This window comes from Platalea leucorodia (genome assembly GCF_965183815.1).
Source record: "Platalea leucorodia genome assembly, chromosome: 5".
Classification (NCBI taxonomy): domain Eukaryota; kingdom Metazoa; phylum Chordata; class Aves; order Pelecaniformes; family Threskiornithidae; genus Platalea; species Platalea leucorodia.
Window position 1 is genome coordinate 12,292,270 of NC_138827.1, and position 24,676 is coordinate 12,316,945.

General features: G+C 40.1%; 1 protein-coding gene across 3 annotated transcripts in view; it reads right to left on the reverse strand.

The window, feature by feature from the left end:
- PRKAR1B (protein kinase cAMP-dependent type I regulatory subunit beta) overlaps positions 1-24,676 on the reverse strand; it is a 103,149-nt gene that overhangs the window by 26,516 nt on the left and 51,957 nt on the right. For all 3 annotated transcript variants that reach the window (XM_082311739.1, XM_082311738.1, XM_082311740.1), the window contains exons 5-7: positions 16,578-16,639; positions 15,779-15,825; positions 6,881-7,039 (exon numbers count right to left, since the gene is read on the reverse strand). In XM_082311739.1, the coding sequence (XP_082167865.1) occupies positions 6,881-7,039; positions 15,779-15,825; positions 16,578-16,639 (268 nt within the window). The remainder of the gene's footprint in view (positions 1-6,880; positions 7,040-15,778; positions 15,826-16,577; positions 16,640-24,676) is intronic.

A 24,676-nucleotide genomic window follows, 5' to 3' on the forward strand; every position in this document is an offset into this window, starting at 1 on the left:
ATCACTTCCTACAGGAAAATGGGTGTGTTATGTCTTGGCTAAACTAAGCCAGGGCAGCGGTACAGAATTCACTGTGAAGACAAGTGCAAAAGCAAAACTGAAATGGAAAGAATTAATTAAATGTGCTATTATCATTTTTTGTATTGTGATAGTATCTAGAATCTCAGTGGGACTCCACTTAATGCAAATATCCCATGTCTCAGAATGATACCACAAAGGCAAGGGAGAACAAGAGCCTAGGGAAGAACTAGTGGTTGAGGCTTCAGAGTCCTATTTCCCAGCACATGCACTGAAACCCGAGGTCACTCAACTGATGGCTCATGACTCAACCTGCAGGATGGCTCCATCCAACCCTCCATCTCTCCTGGAGGAGACAAACAACAGCCTTGAGGGTAGCACGAGCCACCCAACAGCAGAGCTTCACCTAAGGGTGCCCAGGCAGGCATAGAAGCTGCCTCTGCATTTTCAGAGCACTTAAGACTGGATCCCAATCAGCACAACCATATCCCAATTTCTCTTCCAGAAAGGAGAAGCTTGGCTCACCCTCATGCACATTGTTTTCACTTGAGTGTGTTTTCCTGCTCAAGCTTTCTTAAGCACAGTGAGGGGAAGAGATTTTTGAGAGAACACTACTCTAATATAAGCTAAAACCAACGCAGCAGTAGAAATCTTACAAACAACCAAAGCATGTGCTTATTTCTATTGGTATTAATCATCTTTTCCTCCCCACAAAACAGAGGGAACATGCCTACTTCCCACCTTCCTTGATCAGCCTAATATTCCCCTCCCATCCCCTCCCATAGGCATAATGTCACCTCTGACTCCTGATGTCCTTTTTATATTTGTTTTATTTGGTCTAATTGCTTTACCCAAATTGTTGAGGCCACAAGTATGAACACCATCATAACCTCTTCTACTACCCTTCAAGTAATTTCTGCAGAAGTGTTAACCAGCGTGCTCCCTGGGACATGTGCTAAGTCTGTTCTTATGCAATATTTTCATGGATCTTCTAGAAGCAGCAACAAATCAGACAGTAATGATATCTGCAGACTAGGAGATACTATGAAAGCTTGCCAGGACAGGAAAATACCAAGAAAGGACCTAGAGACATTAGAAATGGGAGTAGAAAATAATAGAACAAGCTTCTGTTTGGAAAATACAGCTAAGAAATTCAAAGAAAAAAAAAATCCAAAGCACAGCTGTTCAACAAATGGAAGAAGACTGGAAAGTTGTAAAGCTGAAAGAGATTTACAGACAGTAGGTGAGACCTGATTTGCAACATCAGACTGCAACAAGAATACAGCCAAGGCTATTTTGGTCTATATACTGAAAGACATCATCCAGGAATGAAGTTTAGAGGCTCCATCTCCATGGCTCGGATGTGACAGCGCCTGGCGCGCTACACTCTGCCTGGGTGCCTCTTCTCCAGAAAAGTGCTCCCAAACCAAACAGAGCCTGAAGAAATGCTAAAACACTTGGGGAGAGCTGGTAAGGAAGGAGCAAAACAAATTCAGCCTGTATAGGTCAGCTCAACGCTGGGATCATAGGTATGTCACGCTCATAGATAGCATGCATTGTTGCAAGGGTTTTAAGTAGACAGTGATAATCATCTACAGATATATGACAGAAAGAGGGCAATTTAGTACAGCATAACTTGACATAACTCAAAGTAATAGGAGAAAATTAAGAAAATCTAATTTAAGATGAATATCAAAAAAGTTTTCCCAACTTAGGAATTATTCTCTTGCAGAAAAGTTTCCCAAGGGAAGCAGTAGAAATCTTACTGCTTGAGCCAGATAAAAACAATAGTAAATGTACATGAATAATTCTGCGCTGGCAGGGTTCTTGATGGCATGTTTTAAAAAGTCTTTATTAATTCTGCTTTTTCTAACCTATTAATATCTTATTTCAATAGTCGCTGTTTCTCTCTCTCTCCCCTTTCCTTTGTTCACTTTCTCCCCAGTTCTGAGCTGTCATGCACAAGCTCATCTTCTTAAAGACAGTGGTTCCTAGAAGACTCGTTAATATGCTAAGCTGCAGTGCTCCTCCCTGAAACAGTCCCAACGAGAAACGAGATCACTTGCATTTGCTGAATCTACCCAGAAAAGAGCTCACAAAGCCAGTTTTAGGACACTTAAAAATGTAGCAAGCCCTAGGCTTAGCTTAAGCAATACACAGGCTAGGAAAAATGAATGTCCCAGAGATTATAACAGGTCTTGTTGAATAGGACTGTTGCATTTCTTTTCCAACTGCCCTTTCTTCACTTTCCATGTTTTCTTCTATTTTTATTCCCACTCCTCTAGTCCAGTCTTTCTTCCCCTCTGCTAACCTCTTTGCTTTATCCCTCCAGCACTCTTCATGTCTTCTTTCTTCCTCCATTTTTTCAGGTGCGCAGACGGGCTGGCTGGAGTTGATGAGTCTTTCCTAGAAATTCCCACTTTCAGTAAGAAGCCAAACAAATGGCTACCAAAAGGCAAAGCATGGCTCAAGTTTCAAATAAAAGAGTTATGCTGGCAGGAGGTGTCGGAATGGCCTTCTGGACTGCTCCAGCCCCATTTAATCCCTGTGTAAACCTGATATTGAATGATGCTTTGGGTGTACATTCTTACAGCAGCATGAAAGAAAGAGTCACCATGCATACTGGCCATGAAAACAAAATAGCCCACAAGATCCTGGTGCTACATTGCACAGATGTCGGATGGATTGCAGGCTTTGGATTTGCTTTATGTTTCGGCCACCATGCAACCTATGTTTTATGGAAACACAAAGTCCTGCTGACTTATTTTGTCTGAGAGGAAAAAGGCACTTGTTAAAGAACTTGTTCTCAGGTTCAAAGCTGTGAAAAGATGGTAAAACAAAGCCAAAGTAGCATAAATAAAATGAGGTGCAACATTAGGAACTGACTAACCTTGATTTGTCATTACTTAAATCCCAATATTACAACTCACTTTCTGCGAGCAAAGTTTGCCAAATAGGCAAAAAGTATTGTATCCCATGCAACTCTGCTCTCAGACCCAGGTATCTTTGACCATGGGAACTACAGGATAGTTAAATAATCCCAAATCAAGCTGCCTTAAAGAAGAAATTACAAGAAATTAATACTTCAAATTTCCTCAGTCTGGGAACTGAATTGTCTGGGGGATCAATCTGATGTTGGGATACAGACATTTGCTTCTCTGGTATTTGTGGTATTTGCTATATTTAGAATACAAATATTATACTACCCTGGGATGTTCCCCGCTCTGTGATGCTCTTGAATCCCAATTGCAAAGAAGAGAGCAGCAACATTTCAGCAATTGAATTACATGAGAATCTGATGGCAAAAAATTCCTTTGCATCTCTCCCAGAAGAATGTAAGTAAATAAATACAGAATATACACATAAATGTGTGTGTGTGCTTGTGTGCACACACAGAGAACATATACATAAAAAATTTGCAACAGAGTGAAAAGTATGCAACTCAGCACAGATAATTTTATTAAATAAATGGAACACACAGATGGAGAGATAATTTGTGAGTGTACTGAGGGGGGAAGATGTTGAAGTGTTTTTTTGTAATCCATCTAGTACAATGAATTTCATGGTATAATACTTTGTCAAGGACTGCAGTGAAAATCAAGCAATTTCACTGCAAATCTTAACAAAAAGAACTATCCCAACATTTACAATCATCACAGCTGCTAAAACAAACTTGAATGTGACCTTCAAGCCATCAGGATACCTAAGCTGAGACAATGAAATATAAAGAAATATATCTGTTTTAACAAACTTCTTTTGGGACAGGCTAAATAATAAATGGATGACAAGTGTAACTAAAAGCCAGCAGGAACTTTTTGCATCAGGCTTTGTCCATCCATAAAAAGGAAAACCCAAACTCCCAAACCTCCTGAGATGCATTTTATTCATACCATAAACCAGACAGGACCGATGAGACATGTAAGTGGGAAAAATGGCACTAAGCAGAAATAAAAACTAGAAATTATTAAATGTGAAGCAAAGAACCAAAACAGAGCCTGCAAGGAGAAATAAGTGTCAGGTGTCTCATGACAGGATAAAATCTTTTTGGCAAGTATGGATCTGAAGGCACGATTTGCAAATAAATATTTACAACTTGAATAAAATTTCAACACTAGACTGAGAAAACATGAGGCTGGTCATGGCTGGGAAGCAATGCAGACGAAAGAAAAAACTATTTCAGGTTATGGAGGGGCTTTATCTGACTACAGAAAAAAAACATACCTTTGGGAGAAAAAGGTCATTGATCCCTTGGACAAAAGTATTTGCAAACAGAAAATAAAAAAGAAAAAAATGCTCCCTCAGTTTTAAAATCATCTTAAATGATATATTTTAAAAGATATCCTAAGCATTACTACCTCTTAAAGGCTTTCTAAAAACATAAGGTTAGAGGCTAAATGGCAGGAAACCATGTTTCTGGGACTTGAAAGGCGGCTCCTACTGCATCTTGAAACTGAGTACAGCAAAAGCAGTTGTGTGATGGTGGAGTGAGCTTCAAGTATGAAATGTAGCCACTGAAACATGATGTAATTAATTTTTGGGCTTGAGGAAATATGCAGAGAGCCACTGTAACCTGCCCTCACACGAATGCACAAAGACAGGTATCTCATTTCACCTACAGCAAAGAAATTATCCATGCTGCACCTACAAATAAATGAAAAGACGACAGAATTCATGTAGTCTGGATGAGTAAATTGCATTCACCATGGACAGCACTTAAAATTGGACATTTTCTATACCTGCAGCAATGAATTCACTACGCTACCTGGAATATTTCCTGTCTAAGTATTGGGAATATTATAATTACACTGTCTGGGTATCTAATGTAATGCAACAGACCACCAATTTTTAATGGCCCCAACTGTAAAAAAAACATAAGAAGAGAGAGAGGGAGAGAAAAAACCTCCGTATTAAGTTCAAGTCTCATCAACTGCAGAAACTGAGCTTGCTAGGTAAGGTACAGCAGTCCCTAGTTCAGAGAATATGCAAATTAATTTGAAAAGTACTTAGCACTACACCAAATAGAACTATATCTGTAGTATTCAAGCTGTATGTATGGCTAAAGCTAGCATTAAAAACACAGTCTTTTCCACTTGGGACTTTAAACCTTTTTAGTAAAATACTGTCTAGGCATCAAATATTCATCTTCTGAAGGCTGCTATGAAATGGTAATGGACACATGACCAAACCTGAACTGCTCACAGGGCTGGATGATGTTAGGTACCACTATTTTCATCAACGCTAAAACTGAAATTACCTCTAGGCTACAAGGCCTGGGGATCTGTTCCTTCAATTCTTTAGTAGCAAGGTTACAGGCAGCTGTAAAAAGCTATACTTAAAAAGCCAAGGAATACGTGGCTTGTCCTGACATTTATTTCCCTCCTACATTCCTTCTCTTTTACACCTTGGATTCTTCCTTGCAGCATGCAAGTTAATCGCACCAGTTATCCCAGACACCTCTCCATTGCATCCATGTAGGACATGGGACAAGTAAGTTGAGTATGCCTCTTAAATCTGTTAGGAAATTCTTGTGCTCTGTCATTTAGAAGTACCTTGCAGAAAGGTCTCAGTTACTACTGCCTGCTTCCCTGCACTGAGAAGCTTTCAAAAACTATTGATTCTGCTTATCCACAAGAGAGAAGACAGTACGCTTCTTGTCATTATTCCTCTATTTTGTCTTGGAGTGATCAGACTGCATATTTTGGGATAGAGTACATTTCCATCATCAGATGTACTCTCCTAGATGTCAGAGTGATGGTTGTTTATGTGATACAGAACTCAGTCCATGAAATACAGAGTGAAAACCAGCAATATTTCATACAGATATCCAACAGTCATCACACAGTATAAATAAAGATCACTCTTACACTCTGTTGCTGAAGAACTAATCATTTAAGTGTAAAATCTACTAAATTCTTTTGCTAATTTTTCTGTTATCCATGACATCCACTGGAAATATAGATGATCTCAAAATGCACGCTCCTTTATTATTCTGAGAGCATAGTGTAATTTCCTTCAGATCAGAATGAAACAATGCAGCTTTTAGAGACAAGCCCTATCGAGAAAGAAGCTTTACATAGAGTTATCTGTCTGTTAATTATCAAAAAGAAAGGAATATTTTACGGAGAAGGAAAAGATATGCACACGGACATCTGAAACAAACTCATAAAAAAGAAGTTATGACATTGCTAAAGTTAATTATCTGTCAAAGTTTCCATTATAAACTCACCACTCGAGAAACAACAGCAAATCCATAAGCTAGCACACAGCCCAGGTGCCCAGAAGGTCTGTTGAGCTTTGCTGCAGAGATCAGGGAGTTTGAAAGGAGTGGAGCAATGAATCATTAGCAGGGACTCTGCAGCTACCGTCCTATGATACGTGTGGCTGTGTGCTGGCTAACGAAGATGGAGGGCACAGTCCAACCAAGACTTTTTTTTTTTTTCAGAGCTGGATTTGCCTTGTATTGACTGCCTTGAAAAGTATAATACAAGTTCAGACAAAGACTGCAGAGGCAAGTGGTAGTGCTGAAACACATTTTGAGGTTCACAATGAGGAGAGCATTTGCATAGCTTCAGTGGGTAACGGAGGCCTCCTGAGGTTTTCATTCATGTATAATAGTTATGAATAATGTTATTCAACTGCATTTCTGATTCAGCATCTTTCTGCTGAATCTTGTCCCCTTTTCCTTCAGTTCACTTAATTCAGTTACTCGATGTTATTGTCGTGTCCTCTCTCTCTTATGTAGAAACATAGACCGTGCAGCCTTCTATCATCAGTGTACTCTGAACACAGAATAGAAGTGCTGGTACCACAAGAGAAAGTAAAATTGTCAGCTCCATAAACAAGCCCTTCTCCATAAACTTACCATTAAAATGCGTCTGTAGCTGTCTCTGTCGATGCCCCAGAGCTTGAGATCTGTCTTGGCCTTGACGGTGGCGGCCCGGGGTGTTCCGTAGATCAATGCCAGTTCCCCGAAGCTGCCTCCTTCTCCAATGCTGGTGACCCACTCCCCATTGACATAAACCTACCACAGCACAAGACAAAACAAGAAGAAAAACCAGTTTGGGGACTTAGTTGCAGTTGTCCTCCTACTGCCAGTTACCTAAAAAGCTATTAGTAATTTCCTTTCTAATCGCCAATGCTGGGGACACAGAACGAAAACAAGAGCCTAACAGTTTCCGCAGTCGGTCCCCAAAGAGGGCAACAACCCGCTTTGTGGACAGAATTTCAAGTCATCTTGCTTCAGTACAATGACTGTATTTACTCTCTGAGTTTTCAGCTCCTGTGGTTAACTGGCATCGTGTTTTCCCTCCTGTGTTCAAGGCTCAGACAGTCAACAAGCAGAACTGTCACAACTTTGGCTTTTTATTAACACTGTCAAACTTGAAAGGAAGGAGATTTGTTGATACGTGTGATGAGGTTTGCTGAAAAGCACCATGGCCATGAAATGAAAAACAGTCAAAACAGGGAAACATCTTTTGAAAAGAAACGTTTTTTTCTTCCCTAAGCCTAGTGCCTCCAACAACCATTTAAATACAACTATTGCAATCTGATTCTCCCTTAGAGAAGACTACTAACTGCTTTGGATGTGAGAAGCTATACACAGAATTATCCTTTGTGTTTAACATCAGCAATGTTTGAAGCAATATTTGACCCACATCGTATTTAGGTAATGTATCTTCTCGAAACACAGTATGGATCAATACCACTACCACACTATTTTTCCTGGATGACATCTAATCTGAGAAGAATTCCTACACTTAGGTGCCATGTAGAACCTTCACTGGAGAAAGGGGGACTTGGGCAGGTACTTTCCACTGGGCTGCATTTTCCTCGCTGTTCATGCACAATACAACTCATGAGACATAATAGCATATTCAAAGACTGGTATGGATTGTGTATTCTGCAGCTTGCATGTAGGCTTGCTGCTATAAACCTACACAATAAACCCTTTTCATTCTGTTAATGTGTCTGTGAGTTTAGAGGGTAGGAAAGGCTGTGTGCATTTACCCAGTGCAGAACATATCCCAATCTGTCACAGACCAATAACACCAGAAATCAACCAGAATGGATTTAATTTGTTTGGAAGCTCTGTGAAGAAATATAAGAAGAAGAAAATATGCAGGTATTCTCATCTTAAGCAGGAAACTATGGCAAAGGAAAAGATCATAACCTATTACCAAGTAGTGAGTAACAGACTGGCAGTTTTTAAAAAATATATGAATTAGAGCTGTGTTCAAGCTGGGCATGAGAAAAGGAGGTGACCAAAATAAATGGACTGGGGTCAAAATTCAACAAACCGTCAGTATTAATTTTACTTCCATCTTCATTTTACAATGAAAAGGTACATTACGAACTACAGCTGGAATCAATCCCAATTTATCTTCCCCGTATTCAATTAAGATCCGATCCAGCTCCCACTGAGGTCAGCGAAACACTGGTTCAGTAGGGGATGGATGAGGCCATGGAGCAGTTCAGCTGATCGAGAGACCTCGTGGGTATAAGCTGAAAAGGAGCAATATTAGCATCACTGCTGAAAGCCAGGCAATGTCGAGGCTCTTGGTGTTCCTGGAGCATCTGAGGATCAAGGAGCTGAAATAAAGGGTAAAAATAATCCCAAACAACTCAAGCCACTAAAGCTGCTTGTAGCTTCATTTCTTCACCACGACAGAATGAATGTCACGTAGGAGAATATCACACAAGAGAGTAACAACAGCATTTCCTTTCAGACTTTAACTCACTGCAGAAAGAAAATCTCACAGAACATTGAATCTATGTTTAATTCTCTTCATAATGAAAAAAATGAAAGCAAAAAACATTCTAAAAAAGCCAGGCAAACCCAAGTGCTTTCCTGGTGAAACAAGCAGGTAATACTGTGGCTCCTGGATCTTTTTTGTGAGAAAAGCAGGATAAATGGATGAATAAAATTAGGATTCTGAAAGGCTTGTAACATAATGAGAATTCATGAAAATTTTTAAACTCAATTAATCCATCGCAAAATTGTCCAGATGTGTATTTGAATGTAGGGATACCCCCTTTCTGTAGGGATTTCACCAGATGGACCCAGGGCTTGCTAAAGTAATTCATGTTCTCAGTAAAGTCTCTGGGATGATGGGGAAAATCTAATAATTTCAATGAGTTTTGGACCACACCCTGAATGTCAGCTGACATTGCATCCTTGACTCTTTTTCAGCACACCAAAAATACACGTATTTCTATATGCTCTTTTGTTGAAAAGCGCAGGTTTTGTTATTGCAGAAGAGGTGGTGTGGTAAAATGATTTGTTAACACGATGGCAATTTCATTAAGGAACATAAACCAGGGTCTGAAGTATAAGCGGGAAATAAACTCATTCCAACATGTATTATTTTAAGCAGTAGGGTGACATTTCTTTTTAAAGTAGTATGCATATGACTGCAGCCCAGAGAGGGGAATTATGCTAGTAAAACTCAAGGTAGAGCAAGTGAAGGATGGACATTTACTTTTGCACAGCTGTTAGAAAGAGAGGCTACTACTAAACTGCTCTAAGATTTCTTCAATTTTGCTGTCTTACTTGACAAAACTCCCCAAAATATATTTGACATCTTGCCTGTAAACAGTTTATGCAAACGGCCATTCCTCCACCCTAAGGGTGTCGGGTTTAAAGTACTCTGAGGTGAAACCAAATCACTGATCCAACAGTCTTTGGGTCCAGCATTCACTCCCCCAATAAAAACGTCATTTCCAATATCAACCTTCAAAAGATAAAACAGCTTGAGAATAACTGTTGCTTTCTAGGAGGAAAACCATTGCACTTCATTCTCTGCAAAGGCCCAAGTCAACAATCAACTTTTGTCTTCATGATGAAGTTAAAGTGCATTGATGGCATGTTACAAAGCCGTTCTGCCCTTTAGCAGAGTTCAGCTCCACTATGAATCCCTTTAACATAGATTTTTAAAAAAAGAAGTAGAAAGGAAAGTAGCTCTGTTTGTAAGGTATAGGAAGTAAAGCTATTTTAGGCACAGAACAGCTTATGAAAGCCAATGTTATATGGCAGCAGCTCAGATGATCTCCTTCTTTATCGTAAAAAATGCTGGGCTGAGGTTTTGGCTCAGGCAGTTTTAGGCATTTGTGAACTCTCACCAAAGTGGCGAGTACATAAGTGAATTGTTCCTAATTGTTACGTGACCTGCCGATCACCGCTCCGTAATAGCTGGAACTTTCTTCTTTCATGCAGCTGAAGAGGAATGTAGAATTGCAGATGCCCAAATATAATCAAGACATCAGGACCACTACTTTCCACAGAGAAAGAGTACTTCAGATTTGTATTGTTTTCCATCATGTAGTATGAGCACTGCAATTTTTGTGGGCTTGAAAACCACACAACTTGGTTCACTTCATTATTTTTTTTAGAAGGCAAATGGGAAAAATCTCCTGTGAACATCAGCAGTTCCTGTCTTCATAGGCTGCAATATACATACACGCTAACAGCAAGAGAAAACGCAGTGAGTCACACAATGCTCAATGCAACAGGAATGCATCTTGGCCTCACTCATCTTCGAGTTGTCTAGAGAAGCAGAAAGTAATCTTACCATGAGTAGTAATATAGATGTTTTACTTTGAAGGCAGAATATGAACATCCATCTCTGAGCTTCACTGGAGTGAATTTACCTTTCCTTTAATTTTGTACTGCTGATTTCAAGTTAACTTTTAGCATTGATTTTGCTGCCACTTTGTGATCTACGTGGACAACCTAATTTGTTCCAGGCATTGCAAGTTTTAGATCTTAAATCCCCTCCCTCGGATCTGTTTGTAATAATTTGTGCTTTGTGTCTTGTCAAGCCTTAATATTTGTTATCCAAAAATGAAGATGAGGCTTATTTATTCTTGGAAAAATAAGCAAGTCTTAGACACGAAGGGCATTTATATGTGGGTAGTTTTCTCAAATAAAGCCAGTGCTTTATTTGTAGTATGAATGTTCTTTTCTTAAATATAAATACACAAAATTGGACACTGCCTTGAGAATCCTTAAAAATTCAAGCTGAAAAACTCTAAAATGTTCTGTTTCAAATTTCAAAAAGCATCCTTCTAAATTAGAAAGAACATTAATGACGGAAGAATTCAAACAAAAAGCAATCTATGGACTCTAACCATAAAATATAACTAGTTTTAAAATGCAACAGTATTCTCACATAAACCACCATGTAATTTTCATCTTTGTACATACAAATTAGAGAGTTTGTATATACAAATAAGGGCTTCAAGAAGATCTGACCTACAATCAAAAGATAAGGTTATCTATTGTCTACAATATTAATTTATAGCTCCACGTATAGATTTATACAGTAAATACAGAACCTATTTAAGAAAAAATACTGAAAAGTTTTCAGTTTGATTTTCACCATGCTATAGTTTGGCTGCTGTTGTTGTACAAGAAGAAAACCTGAGAATGACTGTAGAGAAAGTTGCTGTGACATTAAATAGAATAGGAAGTTGTTGAGTCTAAAAAAAATACATTTGTTTTAAAAGGGTAGTTGACGGTGCTTTTTAAAGTAAAAAATGTGAGGTTATAAGATTAAAATAATAAACAGGAAGTCATTTTTATATTTAGAAATATGGATTAGAGATTTTTGCAAGACACATACTTTAGCAGGTACTTTCAACATCTTTACTGGAAACTATAATTTAAGCTCTGCCAGCTACTTTTTGGCATACATTCACATTTGTCTGAGCAGAAAAGCTTCTGGTAGCCAACTGACCTCTAAGACTTCAAACCTCACGCCATCATCTACCTAGGGTAAACTTTATCCATCTGCAGGGCCGGGTCATGAGTTGTTAACAATTCTCCTTAACTCTGAACAGCTAAGGAGAAAGACTGATAACACTATAATGTCCTTTCCCATCCAATGCCTGCTTTGGTCAAAGTGTACCTGGTTTGTAGTACCCAGTGTCTGACAGGAAAAAAACAGGTTATCCAAGACATACCTCTTTCTGATTTGTAAAAACTTTTCTTTTACATATGAAAATTTGCACCCTTCTCCCTTGGCCCACAGTCCATGTTGAGTGTGACTGCCAACTGAAGGGCACTGCATCTTCTTTGGCATCCATAGTAATAGCAGGAAGGAAACGTGCAGATACTTTATGGATATGCTAAAAGGGCTTGTTTATACCCTAAGAAAGTGTAGGAGTTGAGGATAAAGTGTTATTGTATTTAAAAACATTTTGTTTTACTTCTAATTTGACTCAGATTATTTCTAAGGGAAAATATTAGAACGCTCTTACTTACTCTCTGAGGTGCCTATGCCAAAACTCTAACAGTAAATTACTTTTAAATGTTGGGGTTTTTTTAAACTCACAACATCACACATTGCTTTTGTTATTTTGGCTTTGTTAGTTGGTTCTGTTTGGTATTGGTTGCATGGTTGATAGATGATTTTTTTTTTAGTTTTACCCTGACTTTCTTCCAGGGGATGGCAATTTTATGATGACAGTTGTGACCTCCATTATGCATATCTTTGTGTGTGTATGGAAAATGTGGGTGCTTATCAGTCATGATATTCCCAGAGTAAATTGCTCTTTGAATCCAACAGTCCTGGTGAACCTGCCACTTCTGTGCACATCAGGGAAATGATACAACCAGATAGCCTGGCCAGGGGTTAAAAGCCTCCATGCATATGCCAACACCAGCTGAACTAGGCAGAAAATGGTTTGAGGCTTTAAGTCTCGGGGTCAATTGTCTACTCTCCAAGTTGCTTTTTTTCTTGGAGAAGGGTGGAAGGATGCCAAAAAACTATCTGGCAAGGCTTAAATGAACTGCAGCTCGCTTACTAGTGGTCTGGATTTTCTTCAGACAATAAGGATTTTAGCGCTGCTGCCCAGAAAGTGGAAGAACTCTCTTCTGGGGAGCACTATATACGGTGTGATAGTGCACACCCACGGGGTCTGGGAGCTGCTGCCTTGTACAGGAGCAAGTTACTCTGCACTAACTGCCCTGGTACAGGCTTTACTCTGGGCAGGGGAGGAATGGGCTTGCCTCCCTGCATCTTCCCAGCAAAGGCAGCCACCATAGGTAACTTCTGCAGCTACCAGGGTGTAATTCCAACTTGCTCCTGGATGAGCAAACGTTTCTTGTGCCTTCCGCAGTATCTTGCAAAGGAATTCAGTGTGTGTTTAGCCTGAAGATACAGGAAAGGCTTAGGAAGGAGAGAGCACCCAGCTGAGGAGATGGGGACAGGTGAGGTAAGGAGCAGCAGGACAAAGGAAGGGGGATGCTAAGGGGAACAGCATTAGAGTGGGTCGCAGAAGAGTTTTGCAAGACTTAAGAGGGTCAGGAGCTTTGGTTGACCCTGGAATAAGCTCAGTCCAAATGACATCTCTTAAGTCTCGTTAGGATGTATTTGTCCCACAGGTCATGTCAGAAAACTGTCCGTACGTGTGTCTGAGAAGTGTCAGGATGACATTATTGTGGATCTGTCCATTTTGACCTGTCCTAGCAGCTATAGGCTGATTTTGGCAATTAGGGGAGTAAGGATTGAGAATGCTCGTGAAAGCAAAGTTGCAATTTACTCAGAGAAATGCAGGTGTTTCATTCATTCCTTAGAAAATCTGCTGCTGCAAGTCTCAAAGACAAGGCAGGAAAAATGTATATCCTATATCATACATAACTGACTGGAGGACTGCAAACTGCTGGGAATACAAAGAAAAGTTCTGCCTTCAGCTCTAACAGCGTAAAACAAAGCTGTGCACTATGCTCTTCATTTAGCAAAACAGTGAGTCCCACTGAAGCCAGCAGAATTGTTTACGTGCTTAAAGGCCCACTGGTGCTTATGTAGCTTGTCAAATCAGGGGTCTGGGATAAAATTTTCAAAAACACCTACACAACTTAAAAGCCTACATGTAATTGCATTGCAGTGGCACTGAGGCCATTTAGTCACTGTGGTAGTTTTTCAGATTTTACCCCAAATCCTATCCCAGAAACCTCAAAGGCCCTTGAAATGTTCTGGGAAATATAAGATTATTCTGCATAAGACTTTAATGAACTCAAGAAACCATCAATGAAAAATGATCTGGACACTTGTCTCTTCTTGTGGTCAAGATGAAAGAATTTCAACTTTCCATAAAAAAACAAGGAGGACCTCTGATACACAAGTAACATGACACAGTAAAGGTGTTTCTGAGTAGATGCCATGATGTACCTGGGAAGGGAACTCAGATGCCATCTTAGCCAACAGAGATTACAGCAACTGGTGCTCTAAACAAGTCCTTCTCAACGTTTGCAGAGCCGTGGCCACCTTGGCCATTACTGGCAACCACCAGTTACAGAAAATCCACAAACTACCTTTCTGTTTTTTTACAAGCAGTCACAAAGTTGGCTAGGCTCTGGACATTTATTTTCCCCATTTTGTCACTGCTTTCTAAGAGCAATATGTGCATATGGAAGATTACCTTTTTTGCAATTAATTGCAAGGGTTTTGCAGACTGTTTTCTGATGTCATTTGGTCCCCCACTATCCCTGAGCCAAACACTGAAGAAAGCTTTCCTAAAGGTTTTGAGTGAGGACAAATTATTTTTAAAGAGGATTAATCTATAACTTCAGTATGTACATTTGCATAGGTTTGTGGGTCTGATTCAAAGCCAGTGAACTCATTAAGGTCAGTATCAGGCCCTAACCAATTATTTTAAAAATAAATTTTAGCGCTGTTCTATAAAAATTGCTCTTTTATTTTCTGGCCCTGTGGATGTGGCAATGTTTGCTATTGAGAGGTATGCCTGATAGGAACAGTGAGTCAGACGGATTTCCTGAGAAGCAACTTCCAGAGGCAGAGGCAGCATGTGAGGTTTCTCAGTTCCCAACAATACCAATTAGATGGTCTCCTGACACAAACAGACTGCTAAAAAAAAAAAAACTTTCACTAAAATAACCGTATGCCTCCTGCCCGCATTTAAAATAAATCACTTTCTTCTTTAAATATGCCAAACAAAACTCATCTGGGCATCCGAAGAGCAATGTTGCTAATGAGCAAGCCTGTCCCATCCGACAACTGTGGATACATAAGGTGTGTGTAGAAAACTCAGTCAAATGAGGAACTTGTAGCAAAACTGCAAAAGTGTGAGTTTCATATGGGATAAAAATGATAAGAGGTGAATAGATTACGATTTGGAAGGCAGGTTCAGAAAGAAGCTTTTTTTCAAAGACTTGCTGATTAAACCACCACCTACTCCTGTAAACATTTTGTGGTCTAACAGATCACTTTACACTTATAATAATCCTTACTTTATTAATATGCTGCATTGTTCATATATTTGGACCTAATTTTAAAAGCAAATTAAGGTTTCTAAGATGAAACTCAGTGCCTTAGGCTGTATCTCAATTCGGGGAAGAAACCCAACACATGAGCTAAACTAACTGATTAAAGAAAATATTTTTCTTATGGTTGACCTGAACCCTCGGGTGCATTCCAACATGGTGGCCTGCTCTGCCAAAGACTGCACACCTCCAGGTGTGGTTAGGGTTCTAAAGATAATGTCATTTGCTTGGTTTTGATACCATATTTTCCTGCTTGGAATGGAGAAATAAACTAGGATGTAAAACATGCCAATTACAAAATTATGCACAAATGACTTAACACAACAAAAGCAAAGTAATGAGACCAATCCTGTGAAATCTATTTCAAGAAGAAAGGAGACAGAACCACAGCACGTGGCTGGATAGAGCTGTGTGCCAGAGCATACAATTTTATTATGTAGCTTCAGAATAAATATTATACTCTAAGAGTGTACTTACATCCACCTCGCCTTGGTCAATCACATAGAAGTTGTCTCCTTCATCACCTGGAAGCAAAATACAAAAGGTGATTGTTTCCTGAAGGTCTGCTAAACTATTCAATAATTTCCTGTCTCCATATTTAATCCTGTACATATTTGCACAGGTTTGTACACCAGATATTACTTACAGAGAGGTTCATTTTCTGAAACATCCTTGCCTATTTGCCTTCATGAATCAAAATATCGCTATGATTTCTTCTTATTAATATCTTTCAATTGCATTAATTTATCTCTTTTGATTGATTCAACGCTTCATTCCGTGTAAACACATGAGAGGCTTTAATATAGCCTGAGGGTAATGAAGTCCTCCCCAATGCGCTGCAGGCAGGCAGGTAAATTGCCAAGTGCGATAACTACGATACAGCACAATGAGGTGTTGAACATTCCCAACGACCATAAAAATATTTTCCACCTCTAATTACTCTTAGCTAGCCTGTGCCACCCTTACGCATTCTGAGCTGTGCTTTACTTCCTGACTATCTTCAGGTAAGGAATGAGCATTTTAATTTGAAATGCTATTGATCTACATTTAACTGTAGCACTTTGAAACCCTGGATATCTACCGGTGTGGTTTTGTAGATCTCTGCACATGTAGTGAAAGACTTGCATCCAAGAACTTATGATGGGGCTGCATACTTAGAAGCTTTTCGAATATGGTTATTCTCCTGTTAAGTAATGGGGGTGAAATCTCAAACGAAAAGATGTGAATTGTACAATCTTAGCAAACACACAAGGGAAAAAACGAGGGGAAGAATTACCCTGTTGTATGACTGTTTCTCCTGCGATGTGTGTGACGGGGAACATGGCATCGAATATGTCACTGGAAAAGAAAAGAACCACTTATCAATGAATCAGACCTATTTCTTATCTAGCCAGTAGACCTACCTTCATTGGGTCATTTAGCTTTCATTAACAGATTTTGCAGAAAAAGAAAAGGAAAATGTTAGTTGTAACTGGAAAGTGAGCCTCTGCTTGGCAAGAAATCAAAATAACTAGTTTGGCACAAGCTGTGGTTTAAAACCAAGTGAGACTGTGATTCAGTGCATGCTATTTTGAAAGAACTCCTGAATTATATGCATATAGGCCACTTCTTATAGCACTGCACAAACTAGCCAGCTTGAGTATTTTATTGTCTAAGCAGACAGATTTCAGATTTTCAGCTGCGATCAGTATGTGTCACAGCAGTAATTGCTAGATGCCTAAACGGGAGCTCTCCTCTTCTGAACATCTGGCCTCGCATTTACAAGCAAAACCTGTTCCACAATACAGATCACATTTGGAAAGGTAGATGGCTTTAAATTAATGTAGCATAAGAGCTGGCAAGAAATTGCACTCACAGTGCAGAAGAGGCCAAACTCTGAAAATCTTAGTGAGTTACTCGTGAGAAGTGAATTTGACCAATGCTGCAGAAACACCGAAGCTGCAGAAGAGCCTCATGCTCATTAATCATCGCTGAATTACACACCTTACTGTGGTCTCCAGCATACTGTCACATATCCTTAAAAGGCCAGGCAGAGCTGTAAGGACGGGAACGCACCCTGCACCAACACTTTGGGCAACTTGCCCAAATCCAGTCCTTTGTTTATTGAGGGAGACAGCAGGCTCCCTGGAGCCAGGGCTTCCTTTCCCCACATCAGATTTTGGGGAACTTATTTTCAGAAGCATGAACCGCACCGAGACGGGCACTCCCCACCTCTCTTCCCGTTCCTATGCATCAGTCTCAAGGGCTAAAGGAAATAGCTCCCGACACAAACAAAAGGCAGCAAGGAGGAATTGTTAACTAGTCTCTTCCCTGGTCTGGTCTAGGAATGGTCCATCCAGGGACCACTGACGACAGCAGCAAGATGAAACACTTCAGCCTGGAATGGAGCAAAGTCCTCACAATCATCACAGAGCACAAACAGTGAAGAAACCTAAAATTTTCATCAAAATAGCCAGAAGATCAGCAAACAAACCCATGCTACATTTCAATGCCTTATATGGGAAATGCATATTGTAAAATCCCATTATTAGCTTATTTCCTGTTCAACTGTTCCAGAATTTATTCAGGCTCAGTTCTAGGAAATGTTTCACTCCTAAGTTCAGATTGGTCATGTCTTTCCTCTTCAGCAGCCAGAATGTTTTTGCTCAGTATCACAGCTCTGCATCAGCACCACTTGTAGGAAAACTGGGAGATTTCAACCCAGGCACCTCCTGCTGCTCCGCAGCACCTGCAAGGGATGCTTAGCCCATGATGTAATAAAATGATATGTTTTACCCCTGTTGTTTCATCAGGCCCACCCCGTGCTATTCCTACTCACATTCAGGAAATACCATCACCACTGGTAAAAAGCCTGCTCAGAGGCTCTAAGGAGAAACCTCTTTCTCGTCTCATTCTGAGCACCAATGCAAAGATCTATAATAAACTATTCTAAAAAGTACATGGACTGTATTCTTAAATGCACTAAACTCATTTTTAATGATCTTAAATGGGTTCAGCATTTCTCCAGTTCAAGGAACTTCTCTGTTGCAGAAAATAAGCATCTGTCTGGTGCAGGCTGCGGAGCTGGTCCCTGTGCCAACCCTCGGTGCCCTCAGCCTAAAAGAAATGGGATCTGAGGTTCAGATGGGATGGGGGAAAGTACCGCAATGGTAGGTGCCAAACTGGAATGAATCAAAATGGAAAGTGATCGGGGGACCTTATGTCAATAAGGCAAGTCTAACTGTTCTTCAGTAGCTCTGGGACTTGGAAATCTGGTATGACAGAGGCTCATTTGCCTCCCCTTGGTTTCCCCTTGGCTGTGCCTGGGCACCTCACAGAGCTGTAGAAGCTGTCTGGCAGCCTGAGGAAGATTTACCAGAGGAAACGGCTCTCTGTGTGGCAAAGATGAAAGTCTTCAATGCGATACATCCAAAAATAGACAAAGCACTGTGAATATCAATAGCCAAACCAAAATGTGACTGTCTGAACAAGCTTGGAAACTTTTTTTTTAAATAGAAATACAGAGGAAATAACTTTTGTTTTAAGGCTGTATTTTATTTATAACTTAACAACTGAATATACAAACAGTGCCCAATAAATTATGTATAGCACTGCACCCTTCTCCAAAATGTTCCACATCTCATTTCTACAACACCTTTTAGTTTTATCAAAAGACCTCTTTAAAACTCACAAACTTTCAGCTGACAGTGTCATGAACCCAAAGTCTATTAGCAGCAACACCAGTTTTACACTAATATTCTGCTGCCTAGAATATTAGTGTAAATATTCTAGCACCGCATTTATGATGTTTTTCAGCGAAGTCTCCATCTTATTAGACCAAGACTTGGATTTTTAAAGAGACCTTTGAAGGACATGTCATTAAACATTAGCCTAAAACACATATAAACACGCAGACACACAAGGTACCCAAAGTCACGGTGATGTTGATTTACACTTCCAAAGTGAAAAAAGGGTATATCTTTGATAAATAAATGCAAGTGACCAATAATATCATGACTGCCACTGGAAACACATTGTCATGTTTCTTTTCTACTAGGGAGCTATTGTTCATAATTGATATGGTTAGGCCAAGATCTCTCACAGTGATTAATGAGTTAGGGTGTTTCTGCTTTTGGATGCTCAATTTGAGATTCATTAAATAGACTCAGATCTCAGATGATATGGATCAGCAGGCAGCCTCATAGTTCCTCAACCTACGAGTCTGGCAGCCAAAAACTGGGACATTCAGAATATGACCAAAGAAAACCACCCTTCTGGAAATTATCATCTCCTAAAGTACCAAGTGCTTAAGGTCCCTGTATGAAATCTGGCTTTTGATTTAATTCAGACTAAGCGTACAATCTGTTTTAAAATTTTTCTTATTGTCTTTATTTGCAGTGTCTGAAGTAAACACAAAAATGTTCCAAAGATCAACATGTCAAAATACTTTGAAAATTTGAAAAATTTGTTCCTGACCTAAGCCAAAATCTGAAACTACATTAAGCAGACATATTTTCCACCTCCCCAATAAATGTTCTAGGCTCCATATGCAGTTTCAGCCATGTGTCCTGGGTCTGTACTATGTAGAGAAAACAAGTAAATCTTTAAATACCAGATGAGCAAAGAAGTGGCACTCGCTAAAGGCATAAATAATATGGCCAGGGCCAAAAATATGGCCTGCTGGTTTTTTCCTGTACCATGCACCTGTTTTTAAGTCATTCAAAATCACCCTCTGACCATTATGGTAAAAAAAAAAAAAACAACTTAAAAATACAGTGCTGCAACCATCTCACCATCAAGCAAAGACTATAGTTACATTCTTCTACAGCTCTGCAAAAGTAAGTATTTGTACTTCTTGGGTTTGAAGGTTTTGTTAAATAATTAGGGCCAGACACATACATACAGATTCCTAACAACCAAAATCTTTTTCAAGCACAAGCAGGTTTTATTCCAGTGTAAACAGAAAGACAGAAATCAGTAAAGTCTTCACCCAATGCTGAACTACCATGATTTCATCTTCTGTCTGAGCTGCAGCACCAAGAACACAGCAGCGTCTGTCTTCTGCCCCTGCACCAGCTATTTAACTGTTGACACTGACCGTGCTAGCAATGCTGTGTGCTGAACTGATAGGGAAAGGGTTTGATTTTTTGCCAGGATTTTTATGATTGTGCTGTAAGCAAGAACTGCTCAGAGGGATTTCCTTATCTTGTTGAAAATGTATCGTTAGCCCTGTTTCCAGATGACTTATTCAGGTGATGGAAGAAGAAAATAGGGCACGAGAGAATGCACTGCACCCAGCGCACCCTGGGTTCAGCATCAGTACTTGGAGGGCTCTTTCTCACCCTCTCCAGAGCCAAAGCTTTTGACAGGCTTTGCAATTTTTTCACAGCTTCCCTACCTACTTCCAGAGGATCTGTATCTGGTTACTCATGGCACTTGGAGTCAAACATTTGTTTCAATCAGAAGGTATCAAAGGCAGTTGTTGGCTTGGAAGTGCAGTTGCGGGTGGGGCTATTGTACCTGAATACCCACATTTGGATCCAAAGGGAGACGCTAGCAGGACATCACTAATGTTTCCCAGGGGGATTTCTGCACATTTAATTCTTTGTAACTTTTGACAGCATCATTCAAAAACAAAACTATAAGAAAAGATTGTGCGGAGCATAGAACATACAGAGAGCAGTTAACTAGTCCCACAAAGTGAAACCAAGAAATGCGTTTAGACACGAAATCTCTATCTGTTCAATCAAAAAATACCATCTGTCTTCTTAGGGAATATCAAAATTTAAAAGACTTTTTTAAAAAGGTCAAAGATATCAAAGGCTTGCAGCAAGTTTTAACACATAAAGTGTCTTCCGTGAGTGTAGAGCAGGATTGCAAACAACTGCAATCAGACCTGAAATCACAAGGACTGATCCTCTGCTGTCTGTCATCTGTAACGACTTCTGGCCACCTGTCCAGGCTGAGCCAATTCCTTTTTCATGCAAAGAAGGAAAACTCCACTCCAATCAACGAGACTGCAGCTATTTAGACCAGCAAAGAGTCTATCACAGTGATTGCAAAATAAATATGATGAAACACTTTGCTGATTTAATTCAGTAGCATTTTATAGACCCCATTTGCCAAGATGCAAATGACTGTGCTAAGAGGAAGCCAGTAGAGAGGGCAAGGCCAAGGAGTTCTCCTTCTCACAAGAAAAAGTGAGTGATAAAAAGAAATCATTTCATCTGCTTTTACACCGAGGCTGCTTGGAGTCCACGTAGAATATGAGATAGAAAAAAAAAAAAAAAAGTGCACTGTAGGTAATATAGCACTGGCAATGAGCAACTGAGAAGCAGCTTGTTAAAACAAAGCGAGAGAAGGAGGATTCCAAGCACTTTCAGAACCAGACCATGGCAATGGCCAAAATAGGGAAACTATGTAAGACAATTTATCAGTTTCACAATCAGATTTCTTTCCAGCCCTTGCTGTGCTGAATGCATTGCAGGAAAGGGAAAATGGAAGAGACAAAATGTATACGTGTTAGGCAAAAATGGAAAAACCTCATTATACCTGCAGGTTATAATCTGTCAGAGTTCAATCAGAACAATTTCACTGTGCAGGCAGGCTCAGAAAGCCTTCAATGCATGCACTATACAGAGCTTTTTCTTCTTTTGCTATCTCTCTAGCAAAACAAAGCAAGCCCTGTATTGTTGAGGACAGCCTTAAAAGATATGTGGCTGCTCTGGCATAATTCAACAAATGACATGCAACGTTTTCTCGGACTGAGGCTGCCCTAGCAGGAGGATTCCAGTGTTTTAAACCTTTCCTACTTATGTACCTTTAAAGTTTAGTAAACATAGTTGATAGTAACACTGCCTTTCTTTAGCTGCAACTCTTATATCTGGGTACTATTTTAAGATTTCTGAAGTATGGGAGGGGTGTCTCTTCTCATGTATGTCTAATATTTTCTTATGATTCATTTCCTGAAAAGATAACAACTTTCTAGCAATCATTTTAACAACTGCTTCTCCTGTTCTGTAACGATGAAGAGCATAGAATTTAAACCAGATGAATGGCTTCAATTAACACCTATGTAGTGAAGGAATAAATGCAGTACTTTTTACACTAAATAAAAGGCAAGGGTCTATGCTATGTGTAAGTATAAGGCTTTGATCCACACTGCTTGTTCCTAGGAACGCTGCATGTCATTGCTGATGTACAATACTGAAACCACCAAGAAACAATTACTATTATTTACTGGCTATTGAGAATAAATGCAACACACACAGGTAAAATAAAAAATTCCTTTTTAGAGGTATTTAAAACTAACAGCCTGGAGCTTACAATTGCCATAATCAAATACGTGGTGTCACAGGCATGTACCTAAGAGGCAGAGTCAGTACTGAAGCCTTAATGAAAACATTACCCATCTACTTCTGCTATTTTTTTTTCCTGTTAGGACAGCAACAAATTAATTACAACAGCATACAAAGCTATTAACAATTGAGTGTATTTAATTACTTCAGTATAATGGCCAATGTTTAGGTATTATTACAGTTAAGACATACATTAATTTTACTGTAATGACCATATAAGTCTCTGAAATCGGACATGAGAAGACATTCTGAGTGGCAGGTTAAAATTCAAGTCCATGTCTAATTCTGTAACATTTATGAAGTCACAAGTCCACATAACTAACAGGCATGTAAAACAGAAAGAAATAAAAAATTGTCGTCTTCTATTTCTGTGAAGTATTTCCAATTTTACTGTTTTATGAAGTCCTTTTATAGGTTCATGACTTATTACACCGAATGAACTGAATGAAACTTTATGAGCGGAGCATCAATTCATTTTACAGACTCTATACATCTATGTGTCAATGGTTCACATCATCTTCAACATGTTAACAATAGCTTTCAAAGACACAGAGCATGTGCAGAGACCTTCATCTTGAAAACCATCTGCCATGGCCAACCGCAACAAGAGGGTGACCCTCTAAAACGGGGCAAAGCCTTGTGGCTCAAGAGTGACAAGGTCCAATCCCACACCCCACCCCACTGCTTTAACCTTGGCCTCTTTTCCTCCTGCCCACCCCTCAGAACCGTAATTTCATTGAAGTCATGCTGCCAAGGCCTTGGTTGTAGCATGCCTGTCCAAGAGGCAGGGCTTGGTGGAAATGTAGCTCAGGTCCATCTCTTACTATCTTCTCTAGCTAACCTTTCACAAGGCTGAGGGAAGACCCACGCTTCCTTCAACTAGTCCCACTTCCAGACCCATCAGCCTGTTTGCATAAGAAGCCCTGTGGCAAGGCACGCAATGGATGCTGGGAGGTAGAGGAGGACATTACACAAAGTTCATGCTAAGCCACATATCACACTGTGTCTAACACTGAACTGCAGCCACATGGCATCCCTTCTAGCAGACCCAGCTGAACACAGGGCAGCTCTCCAGAGTCTCTCACTGCAGAGAGAGACATACATCTCTCATACATCTCCATAGTTTGTAGTTCAAGGACAACTGCAGACTGGGCTGTACCAACAAGTGTAGCCAGAAGGTTGAAGGAATTTATTATTTCCCTCTGTTCAGCCCTTGTAAGACAGCCTGGAGTACCATGTCTAGTTTGGGGCTCCCCCATACAAGAAAGACATTGACAAACTGGAGCCAGTCCACAGTGGCCACCAAAATGGTCCAAGGCCCAGAGCATAAGCAGGTAGAGAGAGAGTCGGAGAACGGTGTTTATTCTTTTACGAAAAGATGATCAGGGAGATCTTATTGCTGTCTACAAGTGCTTAATGTGAGGGTGTAGAGAAGATAGAGCCAGACTCTTCTTAGAGCTGCACAGCAGAAGGATGTTAAAGCAACAGGCACAAATGGGAACAGAAGAAATTCCCATCTGATATAAAGAAAAAACTTTGACTATGAGGGTGGTCAAACACTGGAAGAGGGGCCCAGGGAAGGGGGGGTGTTTCAATACTTAACTGGGCAAGGCTCTTGGTTAGAGCAACCAACTCTGACCAGACCCGCTTTGAGCAGGAGGTCGGAGTAGGGATGTCTGGAAGCCCCTTCCACCCACCAGGAGCCCAGGGTTTGGCACTGAGCTTCTCCCAGTGGGAGAGATGAGGTGGTCCTGCGCTCAGCCGCAGACACCAGGGAGGCGGGGGAGCATGAGTCAGGAGGCCAGCTGGAGGAAATCCCATGCATAATGCATGGAAAATATGCTCTCTGTGTACTGATGGAGGAATATCTGCACGCTTCTGCATGAATAATTGCAACGAGACTGTATCCCGACTTCACATCACTAATACCACCGTTCATCAACAAAGTCTGTGCATATCAGGAGGCTTTCATTAGAAATTAGGTAACATGGTTTTGGGGGGAAAAAAACAGTTTGCTGAAACTGAATATTCCTGTGGA